Genomic DNA, 17,922 nt, shown 5'->3' with positions numbered 1-17,922 from the left:
TCGCTTTAGCAATAATAAATAAACATTTTGAGTATTTAAAGTTTTTCAACATTTTAGTGTAATGTTTTCAAATTTGTATCATTATGTTGGTGTTGTTGTTGTTGTTTGTATAACAGTTGCAAATGATTCTAAAAACTAAAAGAATATAACTAAACTAATGAAAGACATTTACACAGAGTTGAGTTATCATTTTTGTTTTGCCCGGATTGAACACAAAGTGTAGTTGGTCCTTAATATATAATCAGGGATATGGATCGGGGAGATATAACTTAAAAACCGACAAAAATTTGTACTAACTAAATTAGTATGCAATTAATTACATTGGCGCAAGTCATCCTTAATCATCATTTAGCTTTATCCCTTTTTAAAGTCCAACAAATCGGCCAAAGCGGCCGCCTTGCCAGTATCATCCTTTTCCAGTTCGGCACGAGTGCAACGACCACAACAATCGGCGGACGGTCGATTCTCACATTCTCCTAGTGCTGGGGGCTTAAAATTAGGCGTCCAAGGTCCCAAGCTGCCATTGGCATAGAAATCCATGGGATAGGCATTGGTGCGTGGCGACGAATTATCCGGTGTCCATTCGACATCGCCCAAAACCACGGAGAGCTCATACGGATTGAGCAGAGGCTGCGTAAACGCTGATCCCCAATCAATCGATAAGCGGGGGCAGGCAACCTGGACAAAGGCATCGATGTCACCAAAGAGATCTAATTTTTGGGGAAAGATTTCGGACAGCAAAATTGTTGTTGTCTCTATGCCCTTGGCCTGCAGACGCTTCTCCAAAAACCGAAGCACCCGTGAGCTGCCCTGACGACCAAGTGTGCCCAGAATAATGCCAATGCGTTTTGCCTTCTTGGCACGCTGTATTGCTGACAAACGGAGACTCTGCATGGCAGCATGATCATATTGTTCCAACGTAAATTTCTTCTCATATGGATCGTATTTATAGGCCTGCAATTTTATTTAAGAATTTGGTTTTGATTGCATTTCATTGACTTAAATTGTAGTCTTCACTTACCTTCAATAGAGGATTGGCTATCATAGCCGATTCGATATGAAAACGTCCATCACCTAGATAAATAATCATTTGTGTTGTCTCCGGCAACTGGGGTGACGTGCAACCTAATATTTCACCAGGACTCAAGGGTTTTGCTTGGGGCACAATAACATCATACCCGGCTGCCTTAAGCTCTGTGGATGCCGACTGCAGAGTGGTCACAAATTGTATGGTACTAACGAGTGCTATTTGACCAACTTCCGGCTTAAAATTTAGCTTAACTGAATCCAGAAAGTGCAACGGATCAATTTTGATGTCCACAAATATATATAGAACCTTAATGCCGCATGTCTGATCCACTGGTATCAGACAACTGTGTCCATAGTGCACCAATAGCTCGGCTCCCAGTGCCTGTGCCGTGTAATCATCGACGCAACAGGCGCCATATGTGACATCGCCCATAATTACGGTATCGGCGCTAGTGAAACGCTCAATGATATCGCTTATGATCATGGAATACATGAGCAAACCTTCCGGCATCTGCAGAGCAACACGTTTCGCTTTCATTTCCCGAATCCGCCAGACGGTCTTATGCAGTTCAAAGTTATAATTCGCGGGCAGACGCTCGATGGCCCGCTGCAGTACGGGATCATCTAACAACTCCTGGGGTATACGATTGATTCGAGCCTTTGGTTTGAATACCTTTTTGGGCCTGGCTCTGATAACAACCACATCATTGTTGTTGTTGTTGTTGTTATTGTGAGAGTCGCTGCTGCTTAGCTGCTCAGGATTAGTGGGTTGGATCATGTCCAACATAATGCTTAATACTTTTAAAAGATCAAGACCTGCAAATTCCAAAAAAAAAAAAAATATATATATCTAAATCAGTAAGTTTTCCGACATAAATTTCAAAGGGAATCCCTGTCAGTTTTATAATTACTTCCACAATGGGGATGGAATTACCTGGTGTGGCGCCCCATATTAATATGATACTTTGAAAACTAGAACAAATATTGTTTTTGTTTACGTTTACGTTTAATTCAAAGAAAACTATGTTGCATGGGAAAAACAAGAGCCAATGCTTGAAACTTGTCGGGCCATAAATTGAACTTAACTTGGCCATAAACAGAACGAGTATCCAATTTGGACTACGTGACTGCAAACATGCAAATGCGCAACAATAAAACAAACAACAAAAAAAAAAGGACAGGCCCCCAAAATTGGTTAACCAGTCTCGAATCACAAGCAAGCCGGAAAACAAAAAACCCAACCCAAAAGTGGTTATAATTAGCAACAAAAACAAAAGGTAAAATCCAAAATGACTCAACCTCTGAATGCTGCCTCTGAATCTCACCTTCACTTTAATTCACTTCACTTTACTTCAATTTACTTCGCAAACACAAAGCACTGCAACAACTTTCGAATTTGCCCAAGGTTCTATGTTTTTCTTTTTCTTTGTTTTTTTAATCTATGTATTTCCTGCGATTGCCAACAATTTATTTAAAACAAAGAATCTTCAGGTGCACTCAGACTCCGGTTTATTTCTAATTTCGACTCGACGTTATCAGGTTGAACTGTCTGCTTGCTTCAGGGGTTGCACTACAATTGGTTTTGTTTCGATTTGGTCAGTGAACTTGTGTGTTTGTGTTGTTGCGCGCCATTGATAACCGTCTCTGAGTCACGTAGGCATCAGCAGCAGCCAAACAGTGTGCAACAAGGACAAATCTTTTGGGGTGGATGATGTATTAAATGGCCAAGTGAAGGTCCTTTCATGAAACTCATTTAACTCATTCAAATGAAATTATTGCACACTCGCACACACACAGTCACACACATATTTTGTTTGTTTATAACTTTTGTAAGTGATGATATTGCGTATGTTGCTTGTTGACATGTGTAATTTGGAATACAATTTGTTTTGGTCTGACAGGTGGAAAATAATTTGCCGTTATTACCGGAGAAACGTACTTTACCTTTTGCACTTTTCGTGAAATGAAAACTTTTAACTGTTATTAACTTTTTTTAATAAACAAAAACATGCGGCTACCACAGGCACGTTGCTCAAAGTCCATGTATTTGAACCTGTATTTTCACATTACTGCCATCCCAGTATTTGCTCATAAGCGCCGTTCTAGTATCTGCTCGTTAGCGCCATACCAGTATTTGCTCGTTAGCGCCATTTCAATATTTGTTCAGTAGCGCCATTTCAGCGTTTGCTCATTAGCGCCATCTATGCGGCCTAGATATTTGTAGTCACTTTGCTCAACAGCGCCATCTACTTTTTTCACTTGCGCAAAACATTCTTAAAAATAAATTAAACAAAAAGTAACGGATAATATTAAGTATTAATGCAAATAAATAAATAACAAGTAACGGAAATTATTATGTATTAATGCAAATAAAATGTAAGTTAAAAATTCTTTTAAATTACCAATTAATTCTAACTGAAACTATAAAATCATTTAAAATAAACTTTTGAGATCAAAATCATATAAAAGGATCACTATATAAATTAAATTTGTAAAATGAGCTTTTGAAATAAGCAAAAAGTTTCAATCAAAGTTTCATTGATTTTCTGCATCGGCGCGTTGTGCGTAATATATGAAGTTTCCTTGTAATTTATTGATCAAACTGCAAACAAAAAAAAAATAACTGCCATGAGCGCAAATTGTCGCATAACGAAATAAAATTCAAATTGCTTTAATATTCAATAAGAAAAAAAAAAATGGAATTTATATTTAAAAAAGAACGAAGGTCCTTTGGGGCTCGAGTTCATTTCGAGGATAAGGATGAAGTGGTCTTTAGTGAGAATTCTAATCCGGAACTGGTTAAGAGTTTCATTCTCAAGAATCCTGTGGACCGCGTTACACAATATGCGGGCCAGACATCACTCAGTGTGGCCAACACGGAGCGAGCCACCTACAAGAGCACTGGCATAACCCACAATGAGGGCGGATGGCCCAAAGACATTAATATGCATGATCCTGAGGTAAGTACGAGTCGAATGACAGATTCAATTGATAATAATTACAGCCTAGTACTCGTTACCTCGTTAGCAAACGGTGCGGTATAAGCGAAAGATCGAAAAGGACGATAATTATATAACACAAGTGATGAATCTAACTAAGCCCATGGAACACTATATACATCAAAATAATGCTGTCAATATCTATGAGAATTACTTTGAGAATCTTGATCCGGCTCCATTGCCCGAGCCGTGCAAGTCGCGCACTGTGAACGTTTACCGTGATCCCAATCCGATCAAAGTGCCCGTAAAGCATTTGTCCTGGTCACCTGACGGTGGCATCAAAATGGCCGTTAGCCATTGCGACATGAAATTCCAGGGGGATAAGACGGGACAAAAGTGCAATTCGTATATCTGGGAGGTGGAGAATCCGAATGAACCGTTCCTGACGCTAGAGCCTAAGGTTCCCTGCGTGTGTCTCGAGTACAACCAAAAGGATCCAACCAGCTTGGTTAGTGGCATGTATAATGGTCAGGTGGCAGCCTGGGACACGCGCCACGGCAAGCATCCGGTCATGATAAGCGAACGGGAGGTGTGCCATCGCGATCCGGTCAACTCGGTATTGTGGAACAACTCCAAAAGCGGCACCGAATTCTTCTCGGGCGGTTCCGATGGCCAGGTATTGTGGTGGGACACACGAAAGCTTACAGAGCCACTCGACCGGCTGCTAATGGATCCGGTTAAAAGTGATGAGCAGGATTTGTCACGTTCTTACGGCATCTCGGTCTTAGAGTATGAGACGACGATACCGACGAGATTCATGGCGGGCACCGAAATGGGCATGCTGTTCTCATGCAATCGGAAGGGTAAAACACCAACGGAGAAGATCCAAATACGGGTGGGTTATGTGGTGCATTTAGTTCCCATTTAACCTTGTCTAGTCTATCTTATCCTGTCAATTAGATGATGTGCCATTTGGGACCAGTTTATGCCATCACCAGAAATCCGGCTTTTGTCAAGAATTTCCTCACCGTTGGCGATTGGTGTGCCCGCATTTGGTCTGAGGATTGCCGTGAAAGTTCTATAATTTGGACCAAAAGTAGCAGTTCCATGTTAACTGACGGAGCCTGGAGCTATACCAAGTAAAAAGGACTTCGTCTATAATTTGTATTGGCAAAATCAAACAAATTTTCTTACATTCTACAGGGTCTCTCAGTTCTTTATCACTCGGATGGATGGTGTCCTGGATACCTGGGATCTCTTACAGCAGCAAAACGAACCCGTTCTAACGGTCAAGGTGTGCGATGAACCGTTATATTGCGTGCGAACTAATGAGAATGGCAAATTCGTCAGCTGTGGCAGCAAATTGGGTGCCACATTTCTCATCGAAGTATCCGATAATATGATAATGTCGGCTAAAAATGATAAACCTTTGCTGACAGCAGTAAGGATTCGAATCCATGTTATCCTTTATGCTTATTCTATATGTATTTTGATGCCACTTTCAGATGTTTGAGCGTGAAAACCGTCGTGAAAAGATCTTGGAGGCCAAATCACGTGAAAGCAAACTAAAGGTGAAGGCCAATCATGGCCAGGAACCAAACGACATCACCATGCTGAATGGCAAAGTCAATATGGCACCATTTGTCGGAGCCTGCGAGCAGGCGGCAAGTGAATATTTTGCAGCTGTGGAGCAGGAACGACTCCGTCGTCTACCTGGTGGCAAGCGTAGGTGAACGTTTATACTGATTCTATTACCAAATGGCCATTTAACATTTTGTATTTTCTCATTGCAGAGGATGCGGAGGAGGTTGACGTCTCAGAGGCGGATAGTGCAAAGCTATAGGAAACGCAAACGTGTTGGCATTTTGCATTGTTATTAATGGAAAATAAAAGAAATATCGATAGATACATATGTTGAAATTTATTTCCTTTTTTTTTGTTTTCTTGTTGTCACCCATTAAGTGCACCTACAAATGAATCTGGATTTTAGGTACTAACAAAAAGAAGGACCCAACCAAGACTGTCAAATGAACAACCTCGTCCGATTTATCAGACGCCTAGGAGGTTTCAAGCCAGCCTATAAGTCAAGTAGTTCATTCTGCAGTCCACAATAAAACTGATTGGACAAAAAAAAAATTCAATCAGAATGCTAAAATTCTGCACTTTTTACAGTACTTTTGGGATAGAATTAAAAATAATATACATAAGTATACATACACATGTATGTATGTGGTATATATGTATACACATATATATATATATATATAATTCACATAGCCAGATTTTAACATATTTTCTTATTCATTATCCAAGTTTGAAGAAGATTTTTTACATTTACAAGCCTTTGTTGATAAGTAGGTCCAAGCTTTGATTAAATGATAAATATACATACATACATACATCAGATTTGATTTCCTATATTCTTAGCTTTAACTATCTTGCATTCATTAGATCATCTTTAATATATATATATTTATATCTTTTGTTTTTCATTTTTAAACGGCATATTTTTGTTTGTTTGAAGAGTTTTGTTAGGTGTATTCGTTTCTAGCTTTGCTTCCTTGCAACATCACATAAATTTGTTTTTGTTTCTTTGTTTTTATCATTTTGGGTCTCTACTAGTTTGAAATTGTAAACTTTTTAAGAGGGCTGTTGTTGGTGGTGGTGTGGGTGGGTGTGGGTGGGGATGGGGTGGGGTGGGGTGGGGGAGTAAGGATTTAAACTTAATCGTAAGAGAAGTTTGTTGTAGCACCAAAAAGCAGCTGATAAAAAGAAACTACACTTAAACACTAATATATATAATAATAGATCCACGTTCAAAAGACTTAATCATCATCATTATCTTAAACTAAAACAAATAGTCAATACAATACACACAATTATCATCATGATCGTTATCATTCTCTGTACGTATTTGATAAAAATAGGTTTTCCATTTTATTATTTTGCTGTTGCAGTTTATATAAATTTAATTTGCATGTTGACTAAAACCAACAAAAAAGTTTGCATTTGTGGCAGTTGTTAAAATTTGCATATTGGCAAAACACAAAGACTTTTCTATTTTCCTTTTTTGTTTTTCTTTAAATGAGTAAAAAAAACAACTAAGTTTACCACTCTGTTAAAGAGATTTTTGTTTTTTTGTTGTTGGTTGTGTTTGTTTTTTTTTTTTTTGTTGCATAGATCAACTTTTCATGCAAATTTTTGAATAAAAATAGGACAGCATTTGTTCTTTGTTAGTCTAGCTCAAAAAACAAGTCGAGCATTCATTTATACATACATACATATGTAGAAAGATCGATGAGAATTTAAGGTTCTAAGGGATTCCATAACAATATATTATCATTAATTTTAATAAATACATATATATCTCGAGTACCTCACACCAAAAAAAGCCAAATTACATGTATAATCTAAATTTGATTGTTTTGTCTTTTAAGAGAATGTTTCGATCAATTTTGTTGTAAATATGCTAAATGGAACTAAAATTTAGTTGTATATTAAAAATTTCGATAATTTTCCAAATGGACGTAGTACTCTTTGATGTCGTTTCGCAAAATATTCCATGTGACAATGCGAATGGAATCCCGTTAGATGTAATCATACATAAAACAAAAAACATAATTAACTGATGGGGATTTTTACTTGCATTAAAACTTCATTATCACTTTGCTTTCTTCTTGCGGCTTTGCACAATGTTAAAACATTTTAACATGGATACAATAAAAACTTTCATAGGCATCCAACAAGCTCATCCCACAGCAATAGTATCACTTCATCCTAATCATCTTCATCATCGTTTGATACTAAGCTGGTGTGTTTAAAAATATCAAGGTATCTGTCTCTCTTTCTCTTTCATTTCCTGTGTCTCACTCACTTTCAATCTCTCTCTCTCTCTCTCTATCCGTCTCCTTCTAGCACTGTCTCTGTCTCTCTCCATCATCCCGTAAGTTAAGTTAGTTTACAATGAGAAATACTTTAAGAATTGTGCCGGCGGCACGGGCTGAGCCAATTTGGCCAATTGGCCGCGAGCCTCCTCAACGCGCTGCCGAAAATCTGGGCTCTGATCCATAATACAGGGATGTCCATCCGATGGCCAGAATAGGCAACAGCACAGACTGCACAGGGCCAATACCTCGGCAAATTGATAATCATCGTTGACGCCATAGGTGCGACGCAGCTGATGATAGATCTTCTTCCAGTCTTTTTCCTCGCCCATTTTCTTAAACTTATCCAGATCCAATATAATGTTGATCTGTTGCTGATTGAAATGGAAACGTGTCAGTTCACGCCAAATGCGCTGCTCGCAGACCAACTTGGCCATGGTATCCCAAGCCTGGGCAGCCGATTCCAAATCGCGATGATCGGCTATACACAGTATTATCTCACGGACACACTCCTCGGGTAGCTCATGCAACTGAGGCTTGGCCTTTGGATCGGGCTATACAACGAAGGAATAATCAATAGTTATTGAGTGTAAGAGGTTAATCCAGTTAGGGGACTTACCTCTCTGATCTGAATCTGATTGGCCACATCATTGATGCGCTTAATGGTGGCCACATGCTCCTGCCACAAATAGGTGCTGCCCAGTGGCTTGCCCCAGCATTTCTGTTTCTCCTGATCGACAATATTGTCCAGTTTGAGGGCCAATCCGCGCAGCACATTCAGATGCTGTTGGCTGTCGTTGACTAAGAAAATTAAATAGATATATATGTATGTATATAGTTGGAATCAGAAGGATAGTAGCGCGTGGATGGGAATTCTCACCATGTGATGCCACCTCTTCGACCATTTGAAGCAGCTGACGCTGGGCACTGCCCGGCAAGCTGGCTATGCCCTTGTTGGAAACGAGCAAGAGAAAAGCGCAGATATAATGGAAACGTTTGCGGTCGCGGACCGAACGACGGAAATCGAGACGCTTCACCGCCTCACTCAAGCCATTAAATCCCGCTATTTCGCGCGTGCAACGTAAGGTGATGTGATAGTGGGGGGGCATGCCACCCTGCACTTGATACTCCACTCCGCCGCCTCCATCCTTGGACTCCTGTGTGGCTCCACTGTCTTGGCAGTTGCTCCCCTCACAATTGTGGCTGCAACAAAGAGAGAAAGAAAAGAGTCGAAAGAGAAATAAAGTAACGCAAAGTCAATTGAACATTTCGGAAGTAAGTTTCGGTTGGTTTGTTTACCTGTCTACCTGTCTTTCTGTTTGTCTGTATCTGTCTATCCCCCTCTTTCTCTCTCCTTCCTCTATTTCTCTTCTACCTGTTTAGCTAGCTGAATTTGGTTTACAAGTGTTAAATGTTTGCCAGCTGCTGCTGCTGCTTTGCTTTTCCATAGACGGAAGTCATGGGGGAAAAACAACTAAAGTTTTCCCAGGCTTTTTTTTTAACCGGTTATTAAACAAAGTAATTCGGTAAGAGGGAAATATTTGCCCGAGTGTCAACTGCAAAAATTGTAATTACAACCGGAAAAATTTGTCCATTGATAAGAAATGTGAATATTAACTGGATTTTTATTGCGTCAAATGGACAAATGATTTGTTGTTTAATTTTGGTTTAAGGAAATAGTCAATTAGAGATCCTTTTATCGGTGGTTGACGCCTAGCTACATAATTAACGGACGCCAATCAGAAGAGAAGGCAGAACCAGCCTTCAGGAGTAACGAATTGGCCCAAGACACGCCCATTTCACATCCCCCCCAACCAACCAGCCAAGAGTCTCATCACCGGGACGAGCAACTCTGACCTAGTTGGGAACTGGGCGAAAAAAGAAAATGCCTGGCACTCAAGGACACTAACCGCCGCGTCCAACAAATGGTCAAGGCACATCGATCCGGTGAATAAAAGGTAATACACAAACTTTGCTTTATGTTTGCGTGTATTGTTCCGTGTGTGTGAGTGTGTGTGTGTCCTTGTGAAAAGGAGTTTCACTATTCACTTTTTTCCTCTACTCGTTGTCCGCAAATTAGATTTTCCTTTTAGCATCAATTTAGACCCAAAGAACCAGGTCAAAGATGCGAAAAGAAAACAATCAAAGGCGAGACGAAACTGGAACATGGCACAGGCAACAAAACAAAAAAAAAAGCGAAAAGCTCATTTCTTTTTTTCCTCTCCTTCCTTCGCCACCAACTGAACACGGAAAGTAGGTCACCACCAACAATTGAGAACTGAACACACAGACCGACATACGGATGGCGGACAGGGCAGACATAACTGCTCAAATTGTTGGCTATATGAGGCGATATGTGTTGTGTCCCCCCCACCACCACTTTGACTGGAAGTCCTTACTTCGCTCTAACAAGAAGGTGAGGGAAATTATTAAGATTGAAATATACATTGATTGGTTTCTGGTAAATTGCAATCTCTAAATTAGATGATACATATTTCTGTACACACTGGACTTACAGTCGATTAAGCATGTCGGTAATTTACTAAGGCATACACACTTTGTGAATATTTAGTTTTATTATAACAGAAACCAGAGAAATCAACATAGTTATTTGATTTTTATAACATTCAAGTGAATGTCATTTAATCTTTATAACTAAGTCTGATGTTTTTAGCATTGATAGAACACTAAGTGTTATCAGTTTAATTGGAGTACGAATCTTTGTGTAGCATTGATTTATGAATAATTTTATATCATTTCATTTAATTACATGCTTTAGAGTTCCTTCATTGTTATAGCTACCTACATATATCATTTCAAAGTTTAGACTTACATGTGATTTCAGCTAAGATATTAGATAACATTGGCAATAACTTTGTACAAAGATATGTATTTAAATGGCAACGGAAATATGGCATAGAAAAACCTTATGAATAATAAAGAATATACCCTGGGCACATCCTATTTTCAATTTCTGTGCTAAGAATGTAGAAGCTATGAAATTTCGACTACATAACGTAAATGGGAAAAAACAGTTCATTGTTTAGAGCCAATATTCAACGTTTCCGATGTTACAAACAAAGGAATAATCCAGTCAATGTATGGTTGTACTTAAAATGGGATCAATAGGAAAATGGACGTTGGCCATATCGTTTTAAATTGGTATTTTAATATCTTGCATAGTTTGCCCCCCAGCAGAATATATCTTTCGGTTATACTGAATCTATAAACAAAATTCTTCAAAAACACTTCTATTAGTAATATACAACAGGGAACTGAGTGTAATCAATCCGGAAAAGTAAAGTATTCACCAGAAGGAATATTGAAATTGTGGTCATCTTAAAATTGAAGCGTCCCGGGAATGAGTATCCCTATTGTAAGTCCCATACTGATCATAAAACCAAGTTTTCGAACATATTTTAAAAGGAGAAACTTAAATCCAAGAATAATAATAAAAATCTTCGTAGAAATTACAAAAGTTAAGATAGTTGGCAATTCAATTCATGTGGAATCATCTATTTACTATTAGAAATGTGAATTTGATTACATTCGAATAATTTAGTATTAAATGGGAAAACTTATGGAAAATTTTCCTTAATTTGCGGTTATTTAGTTTTTTTTTTTTTGTGGAAAAATTTAAATTGTCATTGTGATTTTTGGTCTAAAACAAAAAAAAAAATAGCAAACGAAACCAAGCCCATTCGTTTTTTTTTATTATTGCAATTTTCAACGGCAATTATTGTGTTTGATTTGTTGTTTTTGTCGTAGTAGTTGTTGTTGTTGTGGTTGTTAAAGCAATTATCTTGGGCCATATAAAAATAGCTAACATAAACAAAGAAATTGTTGCTTTTACTCTTTTTGGTCCATGTGTAAGTGATGTGATTTGTGTGTGTGTGTGTAGCCATCCCATTCATCCAGCCAGATTCGAGTCCAACAGTGACTCCAACTCCGAGGACCGACGACCGGAGCCGACTACGACGACGACCACGTGATTCATATAAATCACTCAACGACATCATCATCATCATCATCATGGTCGTAGTCGTCGTCATCATCAAGCGTTCATTTACCTTTTCTCCAAGAAAAAATTCAACAAATGAAATGCAAGAGCAACTGTGGAAATGGAATTGAATTCGCTTTGTCTATTTTTATCAATGCGACCTTTTTCGACATAAATAAAATAATGTGAGATATGTACATACATATATAGAGACGAGGAGGAGTTTTTGGGGAGTGTGGGCAACCCAAAAGACTAGGAGAAGACGAAGTTCCTATTCTTCTTACACACAAGAAACAAAAAAAAAAGCAGGGAAAGAGCAAAGTTGTTAGTTCTAATATTAGACAAACTTGGAATATGCAGTAAATTTCCCTTCCCCTTCGCCTACGGCCATTAGGTTGTGTCTTCTTAAGAATAATTTTAAACTAAATTGTTCTCTAGCTAATAGATTGAAATTTCAAACACTCACTTGAAAGGCATAAAGGTAACCGCATTAAAATTGTAGAATACTTTTACAACTTGACAGCAACTCGCCTCCATTTTGCCCCCCTTTTCAGCCTTAAGTTTACTCATGTTTTTTCTTTTGTTTTTATTTCGAAAGCAAAACAAAAAAAAAGAAACACAAAAAACGAAACCAAATCGATCATTTGCCACAGATGTTCACTGAAGAGTGCAGTTTAGAGTGGTGAAAGTGGTTCCATGTCCGTGTCCGTGTCTGTCTTACTGTCCATGCACTTTGATTTGCTTTTTTATGCAATTTTTTGAATTTCTAATTATGGCATTATCTAATGGAATTCGGCATCTGAATTGTTAATTAAGCAGCAACAAACACTCTACATAGGAAATTTAAGCATTTAACACAGTTATGAAAGGTAAACTTGGCATTTCTCATGCTGAGTAATGAAAAATTGAAAAACTTTTAAAAACCAAACACGCAAAAGTTACAAAACACAAAGAAAAAAAGTTACTTCATTTCCGTCATTAAATAAAAACACAACTACAATCAACTAATCAAACTATGGGCTATTAAAATTCGATAAGAATTATTATATTAAAGAAAAGGCACAATTCAATTGAAGCATATTTTATTTAATAAATTGTTTCCACTACCAAATGACTGAATGAATGAAAGAAATAAGAAGTTTTCAACAAATAAAAATGTGTATTAGATTAGGGTGTCTTAATGAAAGTGAAAGAGCTACTTTCTTTCAATCCATACCCTCTTTTTTCCTTCTAAAGAACTCGAAATATTTTAAAACCTAAAGCTTCATTTGAATGTTCTATGTACGATATATTTGAAAAGAAAATCGTTTGAAATTTTATAAACAAACATGTATATTTATTTTTTCCATTATAAAAATGTTGCGTTAACTGAATATATGATATTAAATTAGTTAATAAGTTCTATTTAAATGAGTTCTTGGAAAAATGTATAAAATTTAACAATCTAGGCGTAGGCAGCTTTCCCTCCCCTGCCTAGCCCACACCTGACTACGCCCTTGGTTCTAACTTTGATGTCAAACTTTATTGTTAACCAATTCCAATGAATAAATTCCAAGTAGAAGGACTTTTCAGATATTTCTCGTTTTTTTTCAAGTAAAATAGTTTCTAACTCTGCTTTTTTCAAGTTTATTTCGGGATCTGATAATGCAGGTCGATGTTGATCAAAGAAATGACTAGAAAGGTGCTCATATTGTCCAGATGCAAAATAATTAATTCTATTTCAACTTCCCATTTCAAAATCTATATTTACAAAACTAAATTCGACTTGACCTTATACAGAAGTTGAGTTAAGCAGTGCTCAACTTTAAGATGATAAGAAATACAATAAAACGTGCAGTTAGCTAGACGAGCTCTAGAGCCCTTCTCTCTATATAGAAACATACATATGTATGTATGTATGTACAAATGGTATATATATTTTTGGTGCCGTGACTGACCCACTTGAAAGTATCTGGGGTGCCTAGCCTAGCCTAGCCTAGACAGAAGGGGGAGAGTGCAGCGGAGTGCGAGAATTTACATAACACACATGTGCACGGAAAATGTCACTTAAGAGTGCATCTTCTTTTTTTATTTTCCCCCCTCCTTGTCATAAAGAACTGAGCTCGTTTCCTAACAGAGACTGAGAGGAAAACTATTTTTGGCAATTTATTTTTCATTTCATCTGCCCTGACTTGTAAATGAAAGATGGAAAATGCGGAAGTGAATTAAGATTTAAAATTAAATGTTAACTTTTCACATTAAACGTATTAAATTGAATATTTAGATAAGCCTTGAATGGCCAAACTAAAAGTCGGTCAAGTTTATGCCAACATACATATACTATAATAGAAAGGAGTCGCATTTAAAAAGAAGAGTTACAACGCTTCAATGTTCCTGGCCTTTTTTCAACCTTCAAACTCAAAATCGATGACAGTCGATAGCCTAAGGCACTGGTGAGGGGGGGGGGGGAAGCGATTATATATATTAAATTGAATATATGTACATATATATATGAAATATGAGAGAGAGGATTTACATACAAGAGTAGGTAAGGAAATTGATTCTGTTCCCCTTATCTGAGCATGTAATTTGACTTACTTAGACTAAAGAAAATGAAATTCAATAGAGAGAGAGAGAGAAAAGAGGGAAAGGTAAAAGTTGGGTTTCATGCAATTTCCTTCTGATGGGCAGTCATCAATCAAAAAATAATCGATCAATGACTGAAATCGAAAACGGACCACCTTCTCATTCCGTTGCCCGATTTTGCATTAGTTTTTTTCTTCTCTTTTCTTCTATAACGCATTGCATTAGCAGTACACACATGAAGCACATTGAACTAAGTTGAAAAGCAATATAAATCATATTTAGAGAGTCGTGTTCGATAAAAGACAAATGTTTCATGATTTGGCCCATTCATTTTCATTGTGTGTGTCTACTACCATATATATATATATATATATATATATATATATGTATGTGTATGTATTGTTGCTCTTGACACAAGTCATCATCATCATATTGAATGATTTAACAAAAAGTGGTTATGTATTTATGTTTATTTTGTGTGGTCGTTCAAAAAAAAAAAAAAAAAAATAACACAATTAACTACCGCTTTACTTTGCTCAATTTTCATTGGTTTAAATGGAAATAAATATTGCAAGATTTTAATATTAAAGGTCAAGCCTTTTCTTTTAACTAAAAACATTTAGAGCATTTGCATGAAAAGAAAACTTTTAAAGATTTTCTTTCACATTTTGTCATTTTTAGCTCAAGGCAAAGTATTCAAATTATATTTCCATTTCCGTTTCCGCAAGTCTATGAAATAATTTCGAATTTTGAGTCTCAGAATGAGTAATTAAAAATAATTATTACATTTTATAAAGAATCAGAGCTTTCTACGTTATATGTATTTAGAAACTCAACTTTAATCCAAATTGCTTTTACACACACGAAAGTAAAGTCTTTGTTCTAATATCTATTGAGTGTTTGCCATTGATAAAACATTTTTCTAGGTCGTTTGGGGGCCTTGGCTTCTTTTGGGTTATTGCAAAAATCAGCCTAGAATCGTCTCCACCCCGAAAAGGGGGCTTATCTTATCTAGATTGACGGAAGCCTGCCTAGGCCTGAAAGTGAAACGCAATTGGCAAGAGTTGAAAGATTTGAAATAAAAATTGCCCTGAGCATGACCCAAAAAGACAGTTTAGAGATACACACATACATACATATGTACATGCATATGTCAGTTGAAACATCAGTTTACAAATTTAAATATCATGCGTTTTGTCTGTTATTATAAACTGGGAAAAAGGTGACGAATGAATGAAGGTGATGTGACCCAAATCGTTGGTCTAGAGATAACAAAGATGTTTGCATTTTAGCATACGAATGCGTTACAAAGACGGTGGGAGCAGGGGAGGGAGACTGTGGAGCTTTGTTTGCACCATCGATTTGTCGTTTAGTCGTTTTTATAGCTTTACAATTTAAATTTGACTATTGTGTGGCAAAGAGATTTCATAATTTCGATTGTTTTTGTTATTATATTGATGTCCACTCACCGTTTACGTTTGCCACTGCATTCGAGCACCTTCAGACGTTCCCAGCCCTCTTTGGTCTTAACCCATGCCTCGCCAGGTGAGCGAAAATCTTTTGAAATGAATGCCATAATGTTTGTTTTGCTTGATATTTTTTTTCTTTTTTGCTGGTAAATTTGTTGCTTTGGGTTGCACTAATTACTGAATTGGTCACTGCGTTGCTTGTTTATCGTTGGCAAATTTTCTTTTGTTGGTTTTCTTGTTGTTGTTGTATTTAATTCAAAGGTTTCAGCGGACGGCAGTTTACGAAACGCGTTTATTATTTTTTTTTTTTTTCTTTCTTGGTTTTTAGTTAACGGCTGTAAAAAGTGAATTTCGAAATTTAATATAATTTTTTGTTTCTCTTTGACGTTCAAACTGACAGCAAAAACAAAAGTTTGTTGCGCATTTTCCTCAAAACTTGGAATAGACTTCTGTCTATGCGACACCATGATTACCCTTTTGTGTTCCATCTCCATTTGGAGGGTGGAAAATGAAAGAGTATTACGGAATCGAGCAACAAGCGTTGAGAAAAACCAAAACAAAAAGTAAAGCACAATCCAACTAAAAACGAGAGAGAGAACACAACAGAAACGGCAAGAGGGAGATGGAAAAACACGACGCAGTCGGAGAGCAAGAAAGAGAGCAAGCTTCGACCAGCTGTTGTTTTTGTCATAGCCACAGTGGCTAAAAGTGGACAAATCGAATATCGAATGAGCACCAAATTCGAGTTACACACATTTGTATGTGTGCATAGTCCTTTTGGCCTAAGGACCATATTTAAAAACAATTCTTACCAATTTTATCCAGGTTTTACTTTTAGTTTCTGCTCCTTTGCTTTTGATAGTCTTCTTACCGAGTTTTCGAAAGTTAATTTGAAAAAATAAGTTAAATTTTGTAAGAATGGAATAGAACAATCTACTCCTTTGTATGCGCAATTTATAAGGATACAAATTATCCCACGTTTTTTATACTTAATATTTTTTCTCGACGATTTTTTCCACGTTTTTGAATGGTGTTTAGAAAAAAAAAATAAGTTAAATTTTGTAGGAATGGAGTAGAATAATCTACGCTTTTGTATGCTCGATTTATAAGGATACAAATTTGTTCCCCGTTTTTTTATAGATACTTAAAAAATTAAGTTAAATTTTGTAAGAATGAAATAGAACAGTCTGCTCTCTTGTATGATTTGATTTATAATGATAAAAATTGCTTCCACAATTTATGTAGTAAACTCATATGGTTGCTATGATGAATTGTGATTCACAATTTATGTAGTAAATGGTTGCTATGATGAATTGTAATTTTGAATAATTTCGGGTACATTTGTATATGGAATGCTCTATTTTGTTATATGAGCAACCACTGTGCGGGGGCGCGTGGGGCTGCTTGGCTCTCAATTGGAGTGTTTTGTTGTCTCTGCCTCTGCTTGCTCAAATTGTGTATGTGTGTGTGTGTGTTAAACGTGGAACTGTAGGTACACAGCTGATTTCTGCAATTACGCGTTTGTTTTGCCTTTGTCGTTTGTTGTTGTTGGATTTTTTGTTGCTTTAATTTTTTTCAAGCGCAATTTTTTAAAACACGCAACAAAACTTTAGCTTTCATTTCCGTATTGAAATATCCATGTTAATGGCTTCACACTTACACAAGTTTCATCGAAATGTTTGTATGCGTTTCTGTCAATTTAGGTTGCCTATTTTACGCACTTCTTTTAAAAAAAAAGGAAAAACTGGCCAGCTGCTTAGAGCAGTTAATTGCTTTGGTTTTGTTTGCAGCAGAGCATTAGCCTTAGCCTTCAGCCACAGGCCACCAATAACCACAAATAACCAATCCAATCCAGCCCAGACCCCACTTTCAATTTTGCTTGGCTATTTTGTAAACTAATAAGCACTCTCTTTTTTTGATTGTACTATGTACACAAAACAAAAAACTGCTGCGCTGCCACTGCAGTGGCGGGTCTATTTATAGCCAGTGGCTCTGTTCGAACATGTTGCAAGGGGGATCGCAGCTCGATGGAAGCA

At 37.1% G+C, this 17,922-nt stretch overlaps 3 protein-coding genes across 5 annotated transcripts; 1 reads left to right on the top strand and 2 right to left on the bottom strand.

The window, feature by feature from the left end:
- Positions 1–34: 34 nt before the first annotated feature.
- LOC6645473 (2-(3-amino-3-carboxypropyl)histidine synthase subunit 1) lies at positions 35–3,072 on the bottom strand. Of its 2 annotated transcripts, none has more exons than XM_002068072.4 (3): positions 2,974–3,072; positions 1,022–1,845; positions 35–954 (listed from the first exon to the last, which is right to left on the bottom strand). In XM_002068072.4, exons 2-3 carry the CDS (start codon positions 1,814–1,816, stop codon positions 355–357), a joined length of 1,395 nt encoding a protein of 464 aa, XP_002068108.1. In that variant the 5' UTR covers positions 1,817–1,845; positions 2,974–3,072; the 3' UTR covers positions 35–354. The 2 variants fall into 2 exon arrangements, with proteins under 2 accessions (XP_002068108.1, XP_046867782.1); XM_047011826.1 differs by lacking the exon at positions 2,974–3,072 and adding an exon at positions 2,355–2,710.
- Positions 3,073–3,712: 640 nt separating this feature from the next.
- LOC6645472 (dynein axonemal intermediate chain 2) lies at positions 3,713–5,845 on the top strand. 2 transcript variants are annotated; one of them, XM_002068071.3, is made up of 6 exons: positions 3,713–3,989; positions 4,057–4,863; positions 4,929–5,107; positions 5,172–5,409; positions 5,474–5,693; positions 5,762–5,845. In XM_002068071.3, exons 1-6 carry the CDS (start codon positions 3,726–3,728, stop codon positions 5,809–5,811), a joined length of 1,758 nt encoding a protein of 585 aa, XP_002068107.1. In that variant the 5' UTR covers positions 3,713–3,725; the 3' UTR covers positions 5,812–5,845. The 2 variants fall into 2 exon arrangements, with proteins under 2 accessions (XP_002068107.1, XP_015033261.1); XM_015177775.3 differs by having other exon boundaries at positions 5,474–5,697; positions 5,762–5,824.
- A 1,427-nt stretch (positions 5,846–7,272) lies between these two features.
- Positions 7,273–17,103, bottom strand: LOC6645471 (F-box only protein 32). Its single transcript, XM_002068070.4, has 5 exons — positions 16,699–17,103; positions 15,887–16,221; positions 8,733–9,055; positions 8,472–8,653; positions 7,273–8,406 (listed from the first exon to the last, which is right to left on the bottom strand). The coding sequence occupies exons 2-5, from the start codon at positions 15,991–15,993 to the stop codon at positions 7,927–7,929; spliced, it is 1,092 nt and encodes a 363-aa protein (XP_002068106.1). The 5' UTR covers positions 15,994–16,221; positions 16,699–17,103; the 3' UTR covers positions 7,273–7,926.
- Between the last annotated feature and the right edge of the window lie 819 nt (positions 17,104–17,922).

Source organism: Drosophila willistoni (assembly GCF_018902025.1).
Source record: "Drosophila willistoni isolate 14030-0811.24 chromosome XR unlocalized genomic scaffold, UCI_dwil_1.1 Seg143, whole genome shotgun sequence".
NCBI lineage: Eukaryota > Metazoa > Arthropoda > Insecta > Diptera > Drosophilidae > Drosophila > Drosophila willistoni.
The sequence above is the reverse complement of the archived record's forward strand: the minus strand, read 5'-3'. Positions and strand labels throughout refer to the sequence as shown.

Bases quoted from the DNA above. Each gene is read 5' to 3' on its own strand.
- LOC6645473 (XM_002068072.4), bottom strand. From the start codon at position 1,816: ATGTTGGACATGATCCAACCCACTAATCCTGAGCAGCTAAGCAGCAGC. The intron at 955-1,021 runs GTAAGTGAAGAC...ATAAAATTGCAG, and splicing joins TAGCCAATCCTCTATTGAAG to GCCTATAAATACGATCCATA.
- LOC6645472 (XM_002068071.3), top strand. From the start codon at position 3,726: ATGGAATTTATATTTAAAAAAGAACGAAGGTCCTTTGGGGCTCGAGTT. The intron at 4,864-4,928 runs GTGGGTTATGTG...CCTGTCAATTAG, and splicing joins CGGAGAAGATCCAAATACGG to ATGATGTGCCATTTGGGACC. The intron at 5,410-5,473 runs GTAAGGATTCGA...TGCCACTTTCAG, and splicing joins ATAAACCTTTGCTGACAGCA to ATGTTTGAGCGTGAAAACCG.
- LOC6645471 (XM_002068070.4), bottom strand. From the start codon at position 15,993: ATGGCATTCATTTCAAAAGATTTTCGCTCACCTGGCGAGGCATGGGTT. The intron at 9,056-15,886 runs GTGAGTGGACAT...TCTTTGTTGCAG, and splicing joins TGCAGTGGCAAACGTAAACG to CCACAATTGTGAGGGGAGCA. The intron at 8,654-8,732 runs GTGAGAATTCCC...TAATTTTCTTAG, and splicing joins CGAAGAGGTGGCATCACATG to TCAACGACAGCCAACAGCAT.